The sequence below is a fragment of the Pogoniulus pusillus genome, chromosome 29, assembly GCF_015220805.1.
Source record: "Pogoniulus pusillus isolate bPogPus1 chromosome 29, bPogPus1.pri, whole genome shotgun sequence".
NCBI classification, from domain to species: domain Eukaryota; kingdom Metazoa; phylum Chordata; class Aves; order Piciformes; family Lybiidae; genus Pogoniulus; species Pogoniulus pusillus.
In genome coordinates, this window is record NC_087292.1 from 15,301,193 (window position 1) to 15,320,205 (window position 19,013).

At 50.1% G+C, this 19,013-nt stretch overlaps 1 protein-coding gene across 1 annotated transcript in view; it reads right to left on the reverse strand.

Moving 5' to 3' along the window:
• Nucleotides 1–18,793, reverse strand: part of CHRNA4 (cholinergic receptor nicotinic alpha 4 subunit) — a 28,117-nt gene extending 9,324 nt beyond the window's left edge. The window contains exons 1-4 of the mRNA XM_064167638.1: nt 18,280–18,793; nt 14,887–15,038; nt 11,416–11,460; nt 10,173–10,282 (exon numbers count right to left, since the gene is read on the reverse strand). Of these exons, the coding sequence (XP_064023708.1) occupies nt 10,173–10,282; nt 11,416–11,460; nt 14,887–15,038; nt 18,280–18,340 (368 nt within the window). The 5' untranslated portion in view covers nt 18,341–18,793. The remainder of the gene's footprint in view (nt 1–10,172; nt 10,283–11,415; nt 11,461–14,886; nt 15,039–18,279) is intronic.
• Between the last annotated feature and the right edge of the window lie 220 nt (nt 18,794–19,013).

Genomic DNA, 19,013 nt, shown 5'->3' on the forward strand with positions numbered 1-19,013 from the left:
TGTAGCCAGGTGGGGTTGGGCTCTGCTGCCAGGCACCCAGCAACAGAACAAGGGGACACAGCCTCAAGCTGTGCCAGGGCAGGTCTAGGCTGGATGTTAGGAGGAAGTTGCTGGCAGAGAGAGTGATTGGCATTGGAATGGGCTGCCCAGGGAGGTGGTGGAGTGGCCATGGCTGGAGGTGTTGAAGCCAAGCCTGGCTGGGGCACTTAGTGCCATGGTGTGGTTGGTTGGGCAGGGCTGGGTGCTAGGTTGGGCTGGCTGAGCTTGGAGCTCTCTCCCAACCTGGTTGATTCTATGATTCTATGATATATTTATCTTGGTTTTGCTATGTCCTTGGGTTCTGCAGTGTCTAACCTCTCATCTCCAGAAGAAAGGCTGCTCTACCAAGATCTGCTCTGCTCAGAAGGGTTCAAGACTGGCATTGCTCTACTAGCAGCCATCAACTTTATTTCACTGAAAAAAAAAAAAGGGTAAAGAGCAACAACAACAACCAAAAAAAAAAAGCTCTGCTGATGGAGAATTTGTATTTTGTTTTGCCAGTTTCTATTTTCCCTGCAGTTGGGAGCTACATCATCCCAACAAATGAAATGTTTTCAGGATGCATGCAAATGAGGCCCACATTTAGTTTAATTTCTGGTGATACAATTTAAATCCAAATGGAGCTTCACCAGCCTGAAAATTAGCTATAGGCATATATGGAAGTAGCCACAATGTCCTCATTTAAAACTTTGCACTAACCAAGACAAAATGGAGCTTTAAGACCCCTTAAAAAGATGTACCCTGCCCCCTTGGCATTAAAGAGGTACTTCTGCATTGCTCAGATTAAAATGCTCTGCAAAGGCAACTCAGAGAGTGGTTTATTCCTCACCTGATCAGTGTTGCCAGAATGGCAACTTCAAATCCACAGGTTGAGTTGAAAGGGACCCCTGGAGATGGTCTGGTTCCACCTCCCTGCTCAAATCAGGGGTAACTACAAGACCTTATCCAGGAGGACTTTAAATATCTTCAAGGTCTTGGCAACTTGGGTAGAAAACATCTTGGGTACATAGATCCCAGAGTCCTGGAACTGCCTAGGTTGGAGATGTTAAGGTGATCAAGTCCAATCAGCAGCCCAACACTAGCAAGTCCTTGACTAAGCAAAGTCCCTCAGCACCACAGCTACACAACTCCTAAACAGCTCCTTGGGCAGCCTGCTCCAATGCCTGAGAACCCTTTCAGTGAAGAAATTCTTCCTAACATCCAACCTAAACTTCCCTTGGTGCAACTTGAGCCTGTTTCTTCTCACCCTGGCACTTGTTACTGGGTTCAACACACCACCCCACACCTCACTCCAGCCTCCTTCTGGGGAGCTGTAGAGAGTCAGAAAGTCTCCCCCAAGCCAGCTCTTCTCCAGGCTGAACAACTCCATCTCCCTCAGCTGCTTCTCATAGGACTTGTGCCCCAGACCCTTCATTGGCCTTGCTGTCCTCCTTTGGACCTGCTCTAGCACCTCAGTATCCTCAGACCAAGGTATCTGTGCACCAAAGTGTACTTCTTTAGGTCACATCCCAACTTTTGCTTGCTTCAGATGTTTAGAAATCCATGGTCACCAATATCTTGATTGTTCCTCAGTACACTGAGAGCCTGTCCCAGGGATGTCTGTGCTACACTGATGAACTAAGCACAAGTTTCTCAGAAGGCTCTAAGAGTGCTGAACTGGTGCATTTTGCTTCAATTCTCCCCTTTGCCAAGCATCCTCATCAGCACTTTAGAGGCAAAACTCTGGCTCTGTCCTCAGCATAATGGTAGGAGAAGTCCTTGGAAGCTAACACAGCAACAGCCTGTGAGAGAGATCCTTCTTATAGATTTCCTCTTATCAATTCTCCCATTACTGGATAGAGCTTGGCAGCAAACCTCAAAGACATCTAGAGATAGGATTCCTCTCCAGAAACACTTCTTTAAACTCCCAGAAGACTCAGGAAATCTCAGCAGGAGTGGCAGTGCACTCATGCAGCCCAGGAGGCAAACCATGCCCTGGGCTTGCACCAGGAGGAGTGTGGCCAGCAGGACAAGAGAGGCAATGCTGCCCTTTTGCTCTGCTCTGTTGAGACCTCACCTCCAATGCTGCATTGAGTTCTGGTGTCCCCATCATAAGAAGGTCACAGAGCTGTTGGAGTGAGTCCAGAGGAGGGTCACAAAGACGATTGAAGGGCTGGAAATGCTCTGCTCTGAGGACAAGCTGAGGGAGCTGGGGGTTCAGCCTGGAGAGGAGAAGGCTCCAGGGGGACCTTAGAGCTTCCTTCCAATACCTGAATGGATCCTACAGGAAGGCTGCAGAAGGACTTTTCAGGAAGGTATCTAGAGACAGGCCAAGGGGGAATGGTTTGAAGCTGAGAGAGAGAAGGCTTAGAGTGGATCTGAGGAAGAAGTTCTTCAGAGCAGGGGTGGTGAGGCTCTGGAACAGGCTGCCCAGGGAGGTTGTGGCTGCCTCCTCCCTGTGAGTGTTCAAGGCCAGGTTGGAGTCTAGTTGAGAGGTGTCCCTGCCCACGGTGGTGAGGTTGGAGCAGATGATCTCTAAGGTCCCTTTCAAGCTAATGCATTCCATGATGTGTGGAGTAGCAATTATGGACCTACTGTAAGGCCAACCTGGTGTAAAGTGGCAAAATCCTTGCAAGTGCACAAATAGACACAAGCAAGTAAAATGTCAGGGATGCTCCCAAGCTTGTGAAGGTCAGACTGGGACACCTTCTGGCATTTCTCTCCCAAACAGCTTTGGAGTGAGTCAGGAAACCAGAGTGACTTCCTACCTTCACCAGATGGAAGCAGGGCAGCATAGTTCAAGGGAACAAGCCAGCATACTGCACTTCAGAAGAGCAATTTGCTTCCTCCTGATGTTCAAAAGCTGCCTGCCCAGCAGTGCCTTGTGTGCATCTTACCACACAGTCAATTCCTCAGGTTGGTTCCTGCTCTCCCTTACTGAAATCTGCATTTGAATTCTCTCCATGTATCTCTTGGTCTTTAGTTCCTTCTACTTTTTGTGGTGGCTGTGGAGGCTAAGGTGGGGCTTACTTTTTGCAACAGCTAACACCAGAAAATAGTGAGAAAAAAGAATGTTCCCAGTAGCTTCTTCCCAGATTTTACACATTGTGAGCCAGCAATGTGCTCTGTGGCCAAGAAGGCAAAGAGAATCATAGAATCAGGCAGGGTTGGAAGGGAGCACAAGGAGCAGCCAGTCCCAACCCCCCTGCCATGCCCAGGGACACCCTACCCTAGAGCAGGCTGCACACAGCCTCAGCCAGCCTGGCCTCAAACACCTCCAGCCATGGGGCCTCAACCACCTCCCTGAGCAACCCATTCCAGCCTCTCACCACTCTCCTGCTCAACAACTTCCTCCTCACCTCCAGCCTGAACTTATGCACCTCCAGCTTTGCTCCATGGTCTGCTGGGGTGCATTAAAAAGAGTGTGGGCAGCAGGTTGAGGTTCTGCTTCCCCTCTGCTCTGCCCTAATGAGGACACCACTGGAGTATTGTGTCCAGTCTTGGGCTGCTCAGTTAAAGAGACAAAGAACTACTGGAGAGAGTCCAGCAGAGATTACAAAGATGCTTAGGGGCCTGGGGAAGCTCTGTGAGGAGGAAAGGCTGAGACACCTGAGGCTGGAGAAGAGAAGCCCTAGAGGAGAGCTGATCAATGCTCAGCAAGAGCTGAAGGGTGGAGGAAAAGAGAATGGGGCCAGACCCTTGTCAGTGACAGGACCCAGGGCAATGGGCACCAACTGGAACCCAGAAGGTTCCATATGAAAATGAGGAGAAACTTCTTTGCTGCAAGGGTGCAGAGCCCTGGAGCAGGCTGCCCAAAGAGGTTGTGGAGTCTCCTTCTCTGGAGAGGTCCCAAACTCAACCAGCTGTGATCCTGGGCAAGCTGCTGTGGGTGCCCTGCTTTAGCAGGGGCAGTCAGACTGGATGATTTCCAAAGGTCCCAAACCCAGCTAGGTGTGATCCTGGGCAAGATGCTGTGGGTGCCCTGCTTTAGCAGGGGCAGTCAGACTGGATGATTTCCAAAGGTCCCAAACCCAGCTAGGTGTGATCCTGGGCAAGCTGCTGTGGGTGCCCTGCTTTAGCAGGGGCAGTCAGACTGGATGATTTCCAAAGGTCCCAAACCCAGCTAGGTGTGATCCTGGGCAAGCTGCTGTGGGTGCCCTGCTTTAGCAGGGGCAGTCAGACTGGATCATCTGCAGAGGTCCCTTCCAGCCCCCAGGATGCTGGGACTCAGTGATCATCAGGCTAGAGAAGAGAAATGCTGTGTTGTAATCACGAATATCCTGTTGAGAACTAGCCAGTGAAGCTCACATCTCAAGTTCTCTGCCCATCCATCAGACTGAAGGACATGGTCTTGCATTCATCTGGGCAGCTTTGAGCAGCTGGAGCACCTGGAGCACTGCAACCCTGCACTTCCAGGGTTTTCTCCAGTGGAATTTCTGTCTTGTGCAGCATCCAAATGGCTCAACACAGTCAAAAAAGAAATGATGCTTGAAACGTAGCCCCAAGAGTTTTTCACTTGATTGGGCAACAAAATCAAAAGCTATTTTGAATTTAAACTTCCTTTTTTTTCCCCCTTCCCTCCCCCCTTTTGACTTCCCCTCCCTTTCACAAAGGAAAACTGAAATGGGCTTAAAGTCCATTCATGAATGGGAAAAATCAGTCAGTGCACAGGATTAGGTAATTCACTTACAAATGATTTGGTGATGTCTGAAGAGCTTTTACAGCCACAGATAAGGAGCAGCTGGCCTTTTTGGCAGCCACCAAGAGGCTTTGTCACTTCACTATTAACTCATATTCCTCTGTTGTACATGGGCCTTGTCACAGCCAGAGGAAACTATTTACAGAGCCTTGGAACTTATCTCATCAAGGCTGAAAATTCAACAGCATATTAATTTCCCTGTAGGATATTAATTTGGTTTTAGGTTCCTTATGAATGTTGACAACTACATAGAGTCTGCAGGCCAAAGCAGCTGAGTTTACTGATTTAATTTAGGTCTCTAGAGTGGATAAATGGAAGAGGTTGGGGTTATTTTTTTGATAATAATGAGCTTAGATATGAGAATAACCTCACAAGGAGGAGTCTGGTTTCCTTAAAGATGTAAATCTCAAATCAGTTTACATTTCATATATGATCCAAGATGAAAAGAGGAGAAGCATTTGTATAATCTCCTGCCCAGAAAGTCTCTTTGCCAAAGGATACCTTCTCATATCTAGCTTCAGGGAATCATTAAGGTTGGAAAAAACATCTAAGGTCATCAAGTTCAACCATCAACCCAACACCATCGTGGCCATGAAATCACATCCCCAAGTTGGAGCAGCTCTGCTATGAGGAGAGGCTGAAAGAGTTGGGGCTGTGCAGGCTGGAGCAGAGGAGGCTCCCAGGGGACCTTCTTGTGGCCTGCCAGGATCTGAAGTGGGCTACAAAAAAGCTGGGGAGGGACTTTTTATGCTGTCAGGGAGTGCCAGGGCTGGGGGGAATGGAGCAAAGCTGGAGGTGGGGAGAGTGAGGCTGGAGGTGAGGAGGAAGTTGTTGAGCATGAGAGTGGTGAGAGGCTGGAATGGGTTGCCCAGGGAGGTGGTTGAGGCCCCATGGCTGGAGGTGTTTCAGGCCAGGCTGGCTAAGGCTGTGTGCAGCCTGCTCTAGTATGAGGTGTCCCTGGGCATGGCAGGGGGGTTGGAACTGGCTGCTCCTTGTGGTCCCTTCCAACCCTGCCTGATTCTGTGAACTTGCCATGGCCACACATTTCTTGAACACTTCCAGGGCTGGGGACTCCACCACCTCCCTGGGTAGCCTGTTCCAATGCTTCACCACTCTTGCAGCAAAGAAATTTTTCCTAATATCTAACTCAAAGCTCCCCTGATGCAACCTGAGACCATTTTCCCTTGTCCTGTTGGCTGCTGCTTGGAAGAAGAGACCAACACCTACCTGGGTCCAACCTTCTTTCATAGCATTGTAGAGAGCCAGAAGCTCTCTTGTCAGTTTTGTCTTCTCCAGACTAAACACCCCCAGTTCCCTTAGGTGCTCCTCAGAAGAGATGTTCTCCAGACTCCTCAGCAGCTTTACTGTCCCTTTCAACTTAGAATCATGAGATGCTTGGGGACCTTTAAAGCTCATCCAGTCCAACCCACATGCAATCAGCAGGGACATCTGTAACTAGAGCAGGTTGGTCAGAGCCCCACACAACCTGACCTACAATGGTTCCAGGGGTGGGGACAGCTCCCTCCTCTCTGGACAACCTGGGCCAAGGTCTCAGCAGCCTCACCATAAACAAATTCTTCCTAATGTGTACTCTAAATCAATTCTCTTTTGATTTGAATCCATCACCCCTTGTCTCATCACTACAAGAAGTTATCCCTGTTAGCATCACCACAAGAAGTTGTCCCTGTTAAGATCACCCCCAATTAGCTACTACCTTTACTTTCCTCTTCAAACATTTCCAGCTGAAGTGCCCACAAGGAGAAACAGTATCTGCTTCTGGCCTGCAGAAAAGCCTCATCTTGGTGTCCCACCATGCTCTGTGCCTAGCCTTGCATGCATTGCATTTGCCCTGCAACCCCTAAAACCCATGAAACCTGATTGTCAGAGCAATGCAGCTAAGATATTGACTGCAGCTTCAGTGTTTGGCAGGAAATTAGGTAGAGGAGAGAAATATATCCCAGTTTACACAAGACTGTATGAAAGAGCATGGCCCAATCTAGCTGCAAAGAGGTATAGAATGAATGGCAAACCATTAGTGACTGGTTAATGGTTGGTGCCTACAGCCATGTTTAATTCATGGCCAAAGCAGCCAATTAAAAATGTATGATAGGCTCATGACAAGCATCAGAGGAATGCATGATTATTACTGGTAAGTATGGATAGAGAGAGAGATGTAGGTAGCTGGGGCAGTAACCTCCTTGTGTGGCAGCAGGTCACCAGTACAGATAGATTTGCTACCTGCCATACCTCCCTGCATGTCAAACTGGCTCAAGAGGTAAGGTGGGCAACTGAAAAACTCACAGAATCACAGCACCATGCAGGTTGGCAAAGTCCTTCAGGATCACCAAGTCCAACCTAGTATCCTACCCTACAAGATTCACCTTAAGCTGTAGCCCAAAGCTTCTGTAGAGAAGGAGTCAGAGGTGTCCTAAGAGCCTGAGGTGAAGAGAGTGAAGGGATGAGGCTGGAAGAGGTCTCCAAAAACAATCACAGAATCACAGCACCATGCAGGTTGGCAAAGCCCTTCAGGATCACCAAGTCCAACCTAGAAGCCTACCCTACAAGATCCACTTTAAACATATCCCTAAGCACCACATCCAAACCACCCTTAAGCACATCTAGGATTGGTGACTCCATCACCTCCCTGGGCAGCTCATTCCAGTCCCTGATCACTCTTTATGTGAAAAACTTGTTCCTAATGTCCAGTCTAAACCTCCCCAGCCTCAGCTGAGGCCATTCCCCCTTGTTCTGTCTCCAGTTACCCGTGAGAAGAGCCCAGCAGCAGCCTCTCCACAGTGTCCCTTCAAGTAGTTGTAGTCAGCAAGGAGGTCTCCACTCAGCCTCCTCTTTTTGCACTACCCATCCTCAGCTCCCTCAGTTGCTCCTCATAAGATTTATTCTCCAGGCTCTTACCCAGCCTTGTTGCCCTCCTCTGGACCTGCTCCAGCACCATATCTCTCTTTTATTGTGGTGGCCAAAACTGAACACAATACCTGAGTTGTGGCCTCACCAGAGCCAAGTCCAAGGGGACTTAGAAGAGGATAAGGAGGGCATTCTGGAATAGCTGCTGTGGCCAGCTGCTCCCTGAGCTCTTTCTGGTTGCTCTGGTGCCAGTGAGCTAGGACAGAGAATGCAAGGGGCAGAAGCCAAAGGCTACCCAGCTCAGAGGTCTGGGTGCCTGTTGACCTTGAGAGGGCTGCTTTGAGCACAAAGTCATAGAATAGAATCATACAATCAACCAGGTTAGAAGAGACCTCCAAGATCATCCAGTCCAACCCACAGTCCTGAAATATCTAGAGCACAAGAGGCTAGTGAGAGCTCCTTCTTCAGTCCTAAGGCTCTTCTTGCCTGGACCATGCCTAGAGGGGTTGTGGGGTCTCCTTCTCTGGAAACTTTCAAACCCTACTTGGAAAAGACCCTGGGCCACCTGCTTTACTTGAGCCTGTGTTAGCAGGAGGCTTGGACTGGAGGATGCCCAGAGGTCACCTGCAACCCTCACCATGCTGAGATTCTGGGATGCTCACAGCAGGGGCAGATGCAGAGATGACACTTCGGCTCTCACGTACCAGCCCCAGTGAATGGGTGGTTTGACAGACAAAGGTCCCCTACACAATGCAGGTTTGTGTAACACTGATTCCCCTGGCACTGTGGCCCACCACAACAATGACCAGAAGCTCCCAAAATAGCAGTCCTTACCACAGAAGGACAAGGACATTCATTTTCTTCTTCCAGTGGAAGCTGTGAACACCTTCCTTGGCTTGCAATGTGGTAATGATGTTCATGCTCAGAGTGTCCCTGTAGGACACTGTGGTCCTGTGAATTACTCATTTCCACTGCTCTAATCTCTGAGAAGTGTCTGTGTGAGGATGCAATGAGTTGCAAGAAGTGTGCAATCACTCTGCACCACTGAGGAGCAAGAGATGAGCTAATGGGAAAGATAATTTCCATGCTCTGCAAAGCTCAGAGTCCCCTGGACAGGTTCCTCCCTTACCCATTCAGGTGTTTGGGGTTTTTCTTTTGACCAAAAGCAAAATGCTATCAAACTAGAATCAGGCAACAGCAACAGAACAAGGGGACAGTCTCAAGTTGTGCCAGGGGAGGTCTAGGCTGGATGTTAGGCAGAAGTTGTTGGCAGAGAGAGTGATTGGCATTGGAATGGGCTGCCCAGGGAGGTGGTGGAGTCACTGTGCCTGGAGGTGTTCAAAAAGCCTGGCTGGGGAACTTAGTGCCATGGTCTGGTTGATTGGCCAGGGCTGGCTGCTAGGTTAGACTGGATGATCTTGGAGGTCTCTTCCAACCTGGTTGACTCTATGATTCCATGAAAGGCTCCAGAGGAGACTCCACAACTTCTCTGGGCAGCCTGTGCCAGGGCTCTGGGACCCTTGCAGGCAAGAAGTTCCCCCTTGTGTTGAGCTGGAACCTCCTGTGCTGCAGCTTCCATCCATTGCTGCTTGTCCTATCCCAGGCAGCAGTGAGCAGAGCCTGTCCCCCCCTCCTGACCCCCAGCCCTCAGATAGTTATAAACATTTACTAAATCCCCTCTCAGTCTTCTCTTTTCCAGACTAAAAAAAAGAGGTCTCTCAGCTTCAGTTCCCTTACTGAAGCTCAGTAATTGGCTTTTCTGGTTGATGGTGATGAATTAGGGGAGAGCTCCTTGGTGAAATGCAATTGAAGAGGACTGAAAGCTCAAACCCAGCTTCATTGTGCATCTGAAATGTGAAGAGAAGAGAATACCTCATATCCCTCCCAAACAAAATTCACTCTCCAGAGGAAGGGTGATTAGGAGAAAAGAGCCTTCCTGAAGGGTGTTCATAGAATGGCTTAGGTTGGAAGGGAGCTCAAAGCTTAGCCAGTTCCAGTGCCCCCACCATAGGCAGGGACACCTCCTTCTAGAAGAGGTTGCTCAAATCTTTATCCAACCTGGACTTGAACAATTCCAGCAAGGTTGTAGAGCACTCCAGGGAGGTTGTGGAGCACAGAAGCACAGAATGTGATCTTTGATCACATTCTGTGCTTCTGTGCTCCACAACCTCCCTGGGCAACCTGTGCCAGTGTCTCACCACCCTCAACCTGTGCCACTGGCTCACCACCCTCACTGCAAATGACCTCTTCCTAACAGCCACTTTCAATCTCCCCTCTGCCAGTTTAAACCCATTCCTCCTCGTCCTGTCATTACAAGCCCTTATAAACAGTCCCTCCCCAGCCCTCCTGTAGATCCCTTCAGATACTGGAAGGCCACTCCAAGGTCTCCTCAAAGCCTTCTCTTCTCCAGTCTACAGAACCCCAACTCTCATAGCCACATCCTTTAAGTCACACCTGGGACAGAGCTTATGAGCACCTACATGGAACTCAACCACAGAGAGCAAACCAAGGGGAAATAATTGCAAGGAACCCCTTAACCCCAGGGGTGGAAAAACACTTGCAAGGGCTGGGTTTGCCCTCTGGCCACACTCACTTGTTGTAGAGGACAATGTCTGGCCTCCAGATGAGCTCGGAGGGGATGCGGATGGATGTGACGTTCTCGTACTCCTGGGGGTCCCAGCGGAGCTTGTAGTCGTGCCACTCCTGCCAACAACAAGGTGGTGACATGTGCTGCTTTGAGACTAATTAGAATGTTTTAATGAGAGAAATTAGATCTTTGGCTGTGAAAGGAAAATATGCTGATGTCTCTAGTACCCATTCACTCTGCTTGGACATAAAAACAGGGACACAAATGAGAAGTCAGGCTCTGCCTGGCTTAGGACACATTAACTCTTCTGCCTGACCCTGCAAGTGTTTCCAGCTGATCATTCTGCTTCTAACAGCCCTTGCCGACCTTGCCAGCTCACTCTGCATGTGAGATTCTGAGATAAGACAGAGGGTGAGTTAAAAAGAAGGAGGAGTAGTGGTTGGGAGTCTGGAAAACAGAAGACTGAGAGGGATCTGCTGGAGAGGGTCCAGTGGAGGGCTATGAGGATGCTGAGGGGACTGGAGCACTGCCTGGTGAGGAGAGGCTGAGGGACCTGGGGCTGCTTAGGCTGGAGAAGAGAAGACTCAGAGGGGATCTAATAAATGTCTGTAACTATCTGAGGGCTGGGGGTCAGGAGGGGGGGACAGGCTCTGCTCACTGCTGCCTGGGATAGGACAAGCAGCAATGGATGGAAGCTGCAGCACAGGAGGTTCCAGCTCAGCACAAGGGGGAACTTCTTTCCTGTAAGGGTCCCAGAGCCCTGGCACAGGCTGCCCAGAGAGGCTGTGGAGTCTCCTTCTGTGGAGCCTTTCAAGGCCTGTGGATGTGTTCCTGTGTGCCCTGAGCTAGATTGTCTGGTCCTGCTGTGGCAGGGGGGTTGGACTCAATGATCTCTGGGTCCCCCCTCCAACCCCTGACATCCTGTGAGCTGTGATCCTCTCCTGGGCATTCTGACTGCTGGGAGGGGTCTTGTACTTCTGTATAACTTTCAACTTGTCTATAACTGTATACAGTTGTAACTATCTCTTATTCTATATATATCTGCTTGTAAATTGTGCTAAGCTGTAAATATAAAGCTTCATTCTCTAACTTCCAGCTGGCTGAGTCAGTCTGGGTGAGTCCTTGTGTGCAGGGGGGGGCAGGTGATGCCCAGAACCACTACATTACAAAACTGGGAGAGGTCAGAGAGATAGCACAACTGAAAAGAAACACAGCAGAAAAAACCCACCCACGTTTGTGGTGCACCCACCTGCTTCACCCACACGTTCGTGGTCATCATTTGGTTTTTCTCATCCTGAAATGCAAGATCAGGGATTGGTTACAGGAGCAGATGAAGCAGCCCAAGGAACTCATTAAATGTCACTGAATGGTGCTTCATTTCTGTAATTACAAACCACCTCTGCAGTAAACACAAGTTGCACCCTGTAAATAAAAAGCAGATGTGTCTGTCATTTGACATGGGGCAGGGCACAGCTGCCTGATCCCACTGAACAGCTGAGCTGGCACCTAAGCAGTCCTGTGAGCCAGACGGGCTTGAATTTAGCAGGATTTTCCTCGGTGCTGCTGGATTCAGCTCAGGACAATGGGGCCAGGCAGAGGACAGAGCTCCACAGCTCAAAGACCTGAGCTCTGGAGGAAGGGCAGTGGTGGAGACACATCTCTTTACTCAAAGGGGAGTGATGGAGACACATCTCCTTATTCAAAGGGGAATGATGGAGACACATCTCTTTACTCAAAGGGGAGTGATGGAGACACATCTCTTTACTCAAAGGGGAGTGATGGAGACACATCTCCTTACTCAAAGGGGAGTGATGGAGACACATCTCCTTACTCAAAGGGGAGTGATGGAGACACATCTCCTTATTCAAAGGGGAGTGATGGAGACACATCTCCTTACTCAAAGGGGAGTGATGGAGACACATCTCCTTATTCAAAGGGGAGTGATGGAGACACATCTCCTTACTCAAAGGGGAGTGATGGAGATACATCTCCTTATTCAAAGGGGAGTGATGGAGACACATCTCCTTATTCAAAGGGGAGTGATGGAGACACATCTCCTTATTCAAAGGGGAGTGATGGAGACACATCTCCTTACTCAAAGGGGAGTAATGGAGACACATCTCCTTATTCAAAGGGGAGTGATGGAGACACATCTCCTTATTCAAAGGGGAGTGATGGAGATACACCTCCTTACTCACACGTGTGTGTGTGTGTGTATTACAGCACTCAGCTTCATCTGCTGTGGAACACTAACCCTGGACACAGTTCTAGAAGCATGAAGCTCAACAGTTGTTTCTCCTTCTATCAGATACATGAACTCTGAGTATTCTGTGTTGAACCACTCCAGTATCAGGTGGTAGACACAAAGGACATGGCCTGATACTGTGCCAGGGGAGGTTTAGGATGGATATTTGGAACAAAAAAAATCTTTCCCTCAAGAATGGCAATGAAGGAAGGCTGGAGTCAAGTGGGAGTTGGTCTCTTCCTCCAAGGAGCTACCAGTAGATCAAGAGAAAATGGCCTCAAGTTGCAGCAGGGGAGGTTTTAATTGGATATAGGGAAAAAGTCTTCCTTGCAAGAGCAGTCTGGCATTGGAACAGGCTGCCCAGGGAGGTGGTGGAGTCCCCATCCCTGAAGCTGTTCAGGACATGTGTGGCCATGGCAAATTGAGGACATGGTTTAATGGCCATAGTGGTGTTGGGTTGACTGTTGGACTTAAAGATCTTAGAGGTCTTTTCCAACTTTAATGATTTTGTGATTCTAGGAAAAGATCACAGGATCACAGGATATTAGGGGCTGGAAGGGACCCAAGCAGATCATCAAGTCCAACCCCCCTGCCAGAGCAGGATGAGAGCTCTCCTTCAGCTCCACACAGACTGGGGCAGGAGCAGATGAGAGCTCTCCTTCAGCTCCACACAGACTGGGGCAGGAGCAGATGAGAGCTCTCCTTCAGCTCCACACAGACTGGGGCAGGAGCAGATGAGAGCTCTCCTTCAGCTCCACACAGACTGGGGCAGGAGAGGCTGAGAGCTCTCCTTCAGCTCCACACAGACTGGGGCAGGAGAGGCTGAGAGCTCTCCTTCAGCTCCACACAGACTGGGTCAGGAGAGTCTGAGAGCTCTCCTTCAGCTCCACACAGACTGGGGCAGGAGAGGCTGAGAGCTCTCCTTCAGCTCCACACAGACTGGGGCAGGAGAGGCTGAGAGCTCTCCTTCAGCTCCATACAGACTGGGGCAGGAGAGGCTGAGAGCTCTCCTTCAGCCCCACACAGACTGGGGCAGGAGAGGCTGAGAGCTCTCCTCCAGCCATATGCACCAGCCCCAGCAGTGAGCTGCCTGTTAGTTGCACTTGCAGCCACTGACATGGTTTTAAGCAGATTAATTCTGAAGCAAAGAGGGGAGATCAGTAGGAAGCAGGTGTATCGATCCCTCCTCTCCCACGGTTCAGCAGCTGCATAATGGAAAATCTCTCTCATGCTTCCACAGTCACTAATGTCTCATCTTTAGTCTTATCAATTATTCAGATGAGAACTGTACAACTTCAACATTAGCAACTGCAAACAGCCCAGGCTCTCTTGGTCTGACCTAAGAGAGAGGAAGGGAACAGAGGATCATTTCCATGCTGCAAGGCTGGAAGCTGGTGGCTTGTGCACGAGGAGAGGAAACTCTCCAGTGACTGGTGGCTTAAACTGCCCACCTGTCTCATCACCTCACCTGTTTCCTCAGCACCTCCAAACTCTTACCTCAAAAGATAGCAGGGTAGTTTGTCAGGATTATCCCTCACTAGTGATGTCTTCCAGCTGTATTACACTTCCCCTTCACAACAAGGGTACTGAGTACTGTAACAGGCTGCCCAGAGATGTGGTGGAGGTCCCATCCCTGGAGATATTCAATGCCAGCCTTGGCAGGGCCCTGAGGAACCTGCTCTATTTAAAGATGTCTCTATTTAAAGGTGCCATGGTCTAGCTGATTGCCAGGTGGGGTTGGGCTCTTCTCCCAGGCAAGCAGCAACAGAACAAGGAGACACAGTCTCAGTTGTGCTGGATGAAGAATAAAGGATTGCTGATCACTGCATTCAGTTTTGGGCTCCCCAGTTGAAGGATGCTGAGGGGACTGGAGCACTGCCTGGTGAGGAGAGGCTGAGGGACCTGGGCCTTTTTTGTCTGGAGAAGACTCAGAGAGGATCTAATAAATGTTCATAACTATTTGAGGGCTGGGGGTCAGGAGGGGGGACAGGCTCTGCTCACTGCTGCCTGGGATAGGACAAGCAGCAATGGATGGAAGCTGCAGCACAGGAGGTTCCAGCTCAACACAAGGGGAACTTCTTGCCTGTAAGGATCCCAGAGCAGTGGCACAGGCTGCCCAGAGAGGTTGTGGAGTCTCCTTCTCTGGAGCCTTTCAAGGCCTGCCTTGATGTGTTCCTGTGTGCCCTGAGCTAGATTGTATGATCCTGCTCTGGCAGGGGGGTTGGACTGGATGATCTTTTTGGGCCCCCCCTTCCAACCCCTGACATCCTGTGATCCTGTGATCACCATCACTTGGTCATCACTTTGGTGAGCAGCTACTCCCATGAATCACCCCTCACTCCAGCAGAGCTGTCTGCATGCTGACTCCTCTCTGCCAAGAGCAAAGCCATCCCAACCAGCCAACGAAACCCACACGCCCCAGGAGCTTCTCCCAAAGCCACCCTCCCACCTCTCCGGGCTGCTTGCCGCACTCACCACATCGATGAGCTGGGCAATGGACAAGCCGAAGCGGACCAGCACCACGTCAGAGATGTTGGCGACCGGCCGGGACCACTTGTTGTAGCCAGAGAAGAGCTTCTTCAGCAGACGCTCCTCCGCGTGGGCTCGGGTCTCCACCTGGCCAAAGGCTGTGGGCACGATGCCATGAGACCAGTGAAGCTCCAAGAGCCAACAGAGATGGAGTCTTACATGCAGGATGTTGGAGCTCAGAGTGAGGTTTCACTGAAACCTAAGCAATAGCCTTTGAGGGTAGTGGAGTGCTGGAACAGGCTGCCCAGAGATGTGGTGGAGTTTTGTTCACTGCAGGCTCATAATTAACCCCACCTGCCTGGGATGCATTCCTGTGCAACCTCATCTAGGTGAACCTGCTTTAACAGAGGGCTTGGACTGGATGGTCTCTTCCAATCTTAGGGCAACAAAGTTGGTAAGAGGCTTGGAGCACAGCCCTGTGAGAAGAGGCTGAGGGAGCTGGGGGTGTGCAGCCTGCAGCAGAGGAGGCTCAGGGGTGACCTCATTGCTGTCTACAACTCCCTGAAGGGAGGCTGTAGCCAGGTGGGGTTGGGCTCTGCTGCCAGGCAGCCAGCAACAGAAGAAGGGGACACAGCCTCAAATTGTGCTGGGGGAGGTCTAGGCTGGATGTGAGGAGGAAGTTGTTGGCAGAGAGAGTGATTGGCATTGGAATGGGCTGCCCAGGGAGGTGGTGGAGTGGCTGTCCCTGGAGGTGTTGAGGAAAAGGCTGGATGAGGCACTTAGTGCCATGGTCTGTTTGGCTGGACAGGGCTGGGTGCTAGGTTGGACTGGCTGAGCTTGGAGGTCTCTTCCAACCTGGTTGATTCTATGTTTCTATGTTTATTTTCTGGTGGGGGTCTTCAGGCTATATGAGCTGCCCAGGGAGGTGCTGGAGCCACCCACCCTAGATTGTTTGGATGTGGTGCTTATGGGTATGGTTTAAGGTGAATTTTATTGAATATAGGTTGCACTTGGTGATGCTGAAGAGCTTTTCCAATCTGGAAAGGTCTTTTCCAAGGGCTGGAGCACCTCTCCTGTGAGGAGAGACTGAGGGAGTTGGGGCTATTCAGTCTGGAGAGGAGAAAGCTCTCAGGTGACCTTATTGTGGCATTTCAGTACCTGAAGGGGACTACAAGAAAGTTGGGAAGGGACATTTTAGGCTGTCAGGCAGTGATAGGACTGGGGGGAATGGAACAAAACTGAAAATGGGTAGATTCAGACTGGATGATAGGAAGAAGTTCTTCAGCATGAGGGTGGTGAGAGCCTGGAAGGGGTTGCCCAGGAAGGTGGTGGAAGCTTCATGCCTGGAGGTGTTTAAGGCCAGGCTGGATGAGGCTCTAGACAGCCTGATCTAATGTGAAGTGTCCCTGCCCATGGCAGAGGTTTGGAACTGGCTGATCCTTGTGGTCCCTTCCAATCCTGTCTGATTCTATGATTCCAGATGTTTCTGCCATGCCCTGCTGGTGATTTGCCTCCCTGCTACCCCAGGCATTGCCCAAGCATTTCTCATGCTGTTCACCCACCATGGCCAAGTCCCAGTGAAGGGTTTTTATTGCAGAGCAGAGGAGTGGTCTGCAAAACATGGCTTGGAAAAAAACACCACCTGGAAATATAACATGGCCTGAAACTGTGGCAGGGGAGGTTTAGGTTGGGTATTAGGGAAAACTTTGTTACTGAGAGTGGTCAGACAAGTGGTGGAGTCACCATCCCTGGGGGTGGTCAATAATGTGTGGTTGTGGCTCCTCTTAAGATTTAATGGCCATGGTGCTCTCAGGTTGACAGTTGGACTTGATGATCTTAGAGGTCATTTCCAACTATGATCCTATGGAGCACCACTATAATAATTTGGGAAACTCTACTCTGAATTTAATCTCTGGGGTTTTTTTTTTTGGACCACTTCTCTGCAAGTTTCTGGCACTGAAGCCTGTAAGCAGGATGCTGGAAGGGTAAGACAAGAAGGGAAAAGCAGCCTTTGGATGTGAGATGAGAATTTTGAGGTCAAATTTCCACAGAAAAACTGACATTGGATGCATCATTTAAAAGAAAACCACCCCAAAAATCAGGTTGAAATTCAGGTTTTCAAATGAACTTTCAGAGATGAGAATTTTGAGGCAGATTTCCACAGAAAAACTGACATTGGATGCATCATTTGAAATAAACCACCCCAAAAATCAGGTTGAAATTCAGGTCTTCAAATGAACTTTCAGAGCTGAGAATTTTGAGGCAGGTTTCCACATAAAAACTGACATTGGATGCATCATTTGAAATAAACCACCCCAAAAATCAGGTTGAAATTCAGGTCTTCAAATGAACTTTCAGAGATGAGAATTGTGAGGCAGTTTCCACATAAAAACTGACATTGGATGCATCATTTAAAAGAAAACCACCCCAAAAATCAGGTTGAAATTCAGGTTTTCAAATGAACTTTCAGAGATGAGAATTTTGAGGTCAAATTTCCACATAAAAACTGACATTGGATGCATCATTTCAAATAAACCACCCCAAAAATCAGGTTGAAATTCAGGTCTTCAAATGAACTTTCAGAGCTGAGAATTTTGAGGCAGATTTCCACATAAAAACTGACATTGGATGCATCATTTCAAAGAAAACCACCCCAAAAATCAGCTTGAAATTCAGGTCTTCAAATGAACTTTCAGCGCTGACCTGCCACAAGAGCGATGGGGGAGGAAGAGGCTGGAGGCGAGCGCAAATTGGGCTACAAGATCATAGTTTCCTTCGATAATTAGTTTCAAAGTTGGAGGCTGCAAAGAGCAGCCCTGACCCTGCACGTTCCCCACGGGCTGCTTATTAAACATCCAAAGCCACCTATTTTTTTCCAGGGGGCTGCCAAGAAGCTGCTCTCCTGTGGCCGCTGCGCGCACAGAGACGGCGGCCAGAAAGAGCCGGGGGCTCTCCCTGCATCCCTCCTGGAATATGGCTCCTACTTAGGCTTTAGCTGCCCTGGATTCTACAAAGGGAAGCATTAGCTGAGCGCTGCCTGCGCTCTCCCCAGCCCGAGCGCTAGCCCCGAGACACATTAACACGCTTTACCCAGGGAAGAAAAACCCAGGCTGGGAGCAGGATGCTGAGCCCTTGTCTGGGTTCTCCCTCCTATCCCCTTCCCCACCGCGGCTTTAACCCTTTCCCCATCAAACCAGGCGAGGAGCAGAAGAGCAAAGCAAAGCAGAGCTCAGCAGAGGCTGGGTTTAAGGAGCTGACCAGGATGGGGCAGGAGGATGCGGGAGTGGGGGAAATTTCCTTGGGGATAGGGACAGGTCTTTGCAGCCTGTGTTTAAGAGGGATCAAAGAGAAAAGAACTACAGAGCAGAGCAAGGGGTAGAAAAGCTTTCTCAAACTTACCGGGGAAGATGCTGGCACAGAGCAGCAGCAGGAGGTTTCCTTCAGACACAAGAAATGCCATCGTGGAGCAGAGCTCAGGCTCTAGCAGGCAGAGTCTCTCGTCAGGGCAACTTTTCCTCCCGGAGTCTCAGCATCCTCCAGCTTCATTCCCCTAAACTCCTTTCTCTCTCCCCCCCACCCCCTCCCACCTGCCCCTGGGAAGGGCTAATCGCTGGTGATTTGTTTGATTTCTCTGCTGTCTGGTCTCCAGCTGTTCCTCCTGAAGGATGCTCTTCCCTGGGACACCGATGGAAAAGATGCCCAAGGGCTGCCGAAAGCTCCTGTCAAGAGAGAGCGAATGCACAGAGCCTCCCTGGGCTCTCCTGCCCGCTCCTCTCTCCTTTCCTGCGGGGTGGTTTTGGCTGCTCGATTTATATGTTGCTGCTGCTGCTGCTGCTTGCTGTTTTCACCCTTCCCCCAGCCCTTTGGGCAGCCTCTGCTCAGCTTCTGCTGCCGAGGGGCCACCAATGCCCACGCCAGCCCTCGGTGGAGCAGAGAGGGAGGACAGTGTGTTTGTATATTTAATGGAGCTAGACCTGCCCACCTCCTGCTCGGGAGGAGGAGGAGGAGGAGGAGGAGGAGGAGAGAATCCCTGCGCTCCAGCAAACAGGCGCTGGGCAGGGAAACTTTTAGCAGAAGGGCATAAAGGAGAGAGCTGCAGAGCCCAGCTGCAGCCAGAGGTGCTGGCTGTGGGA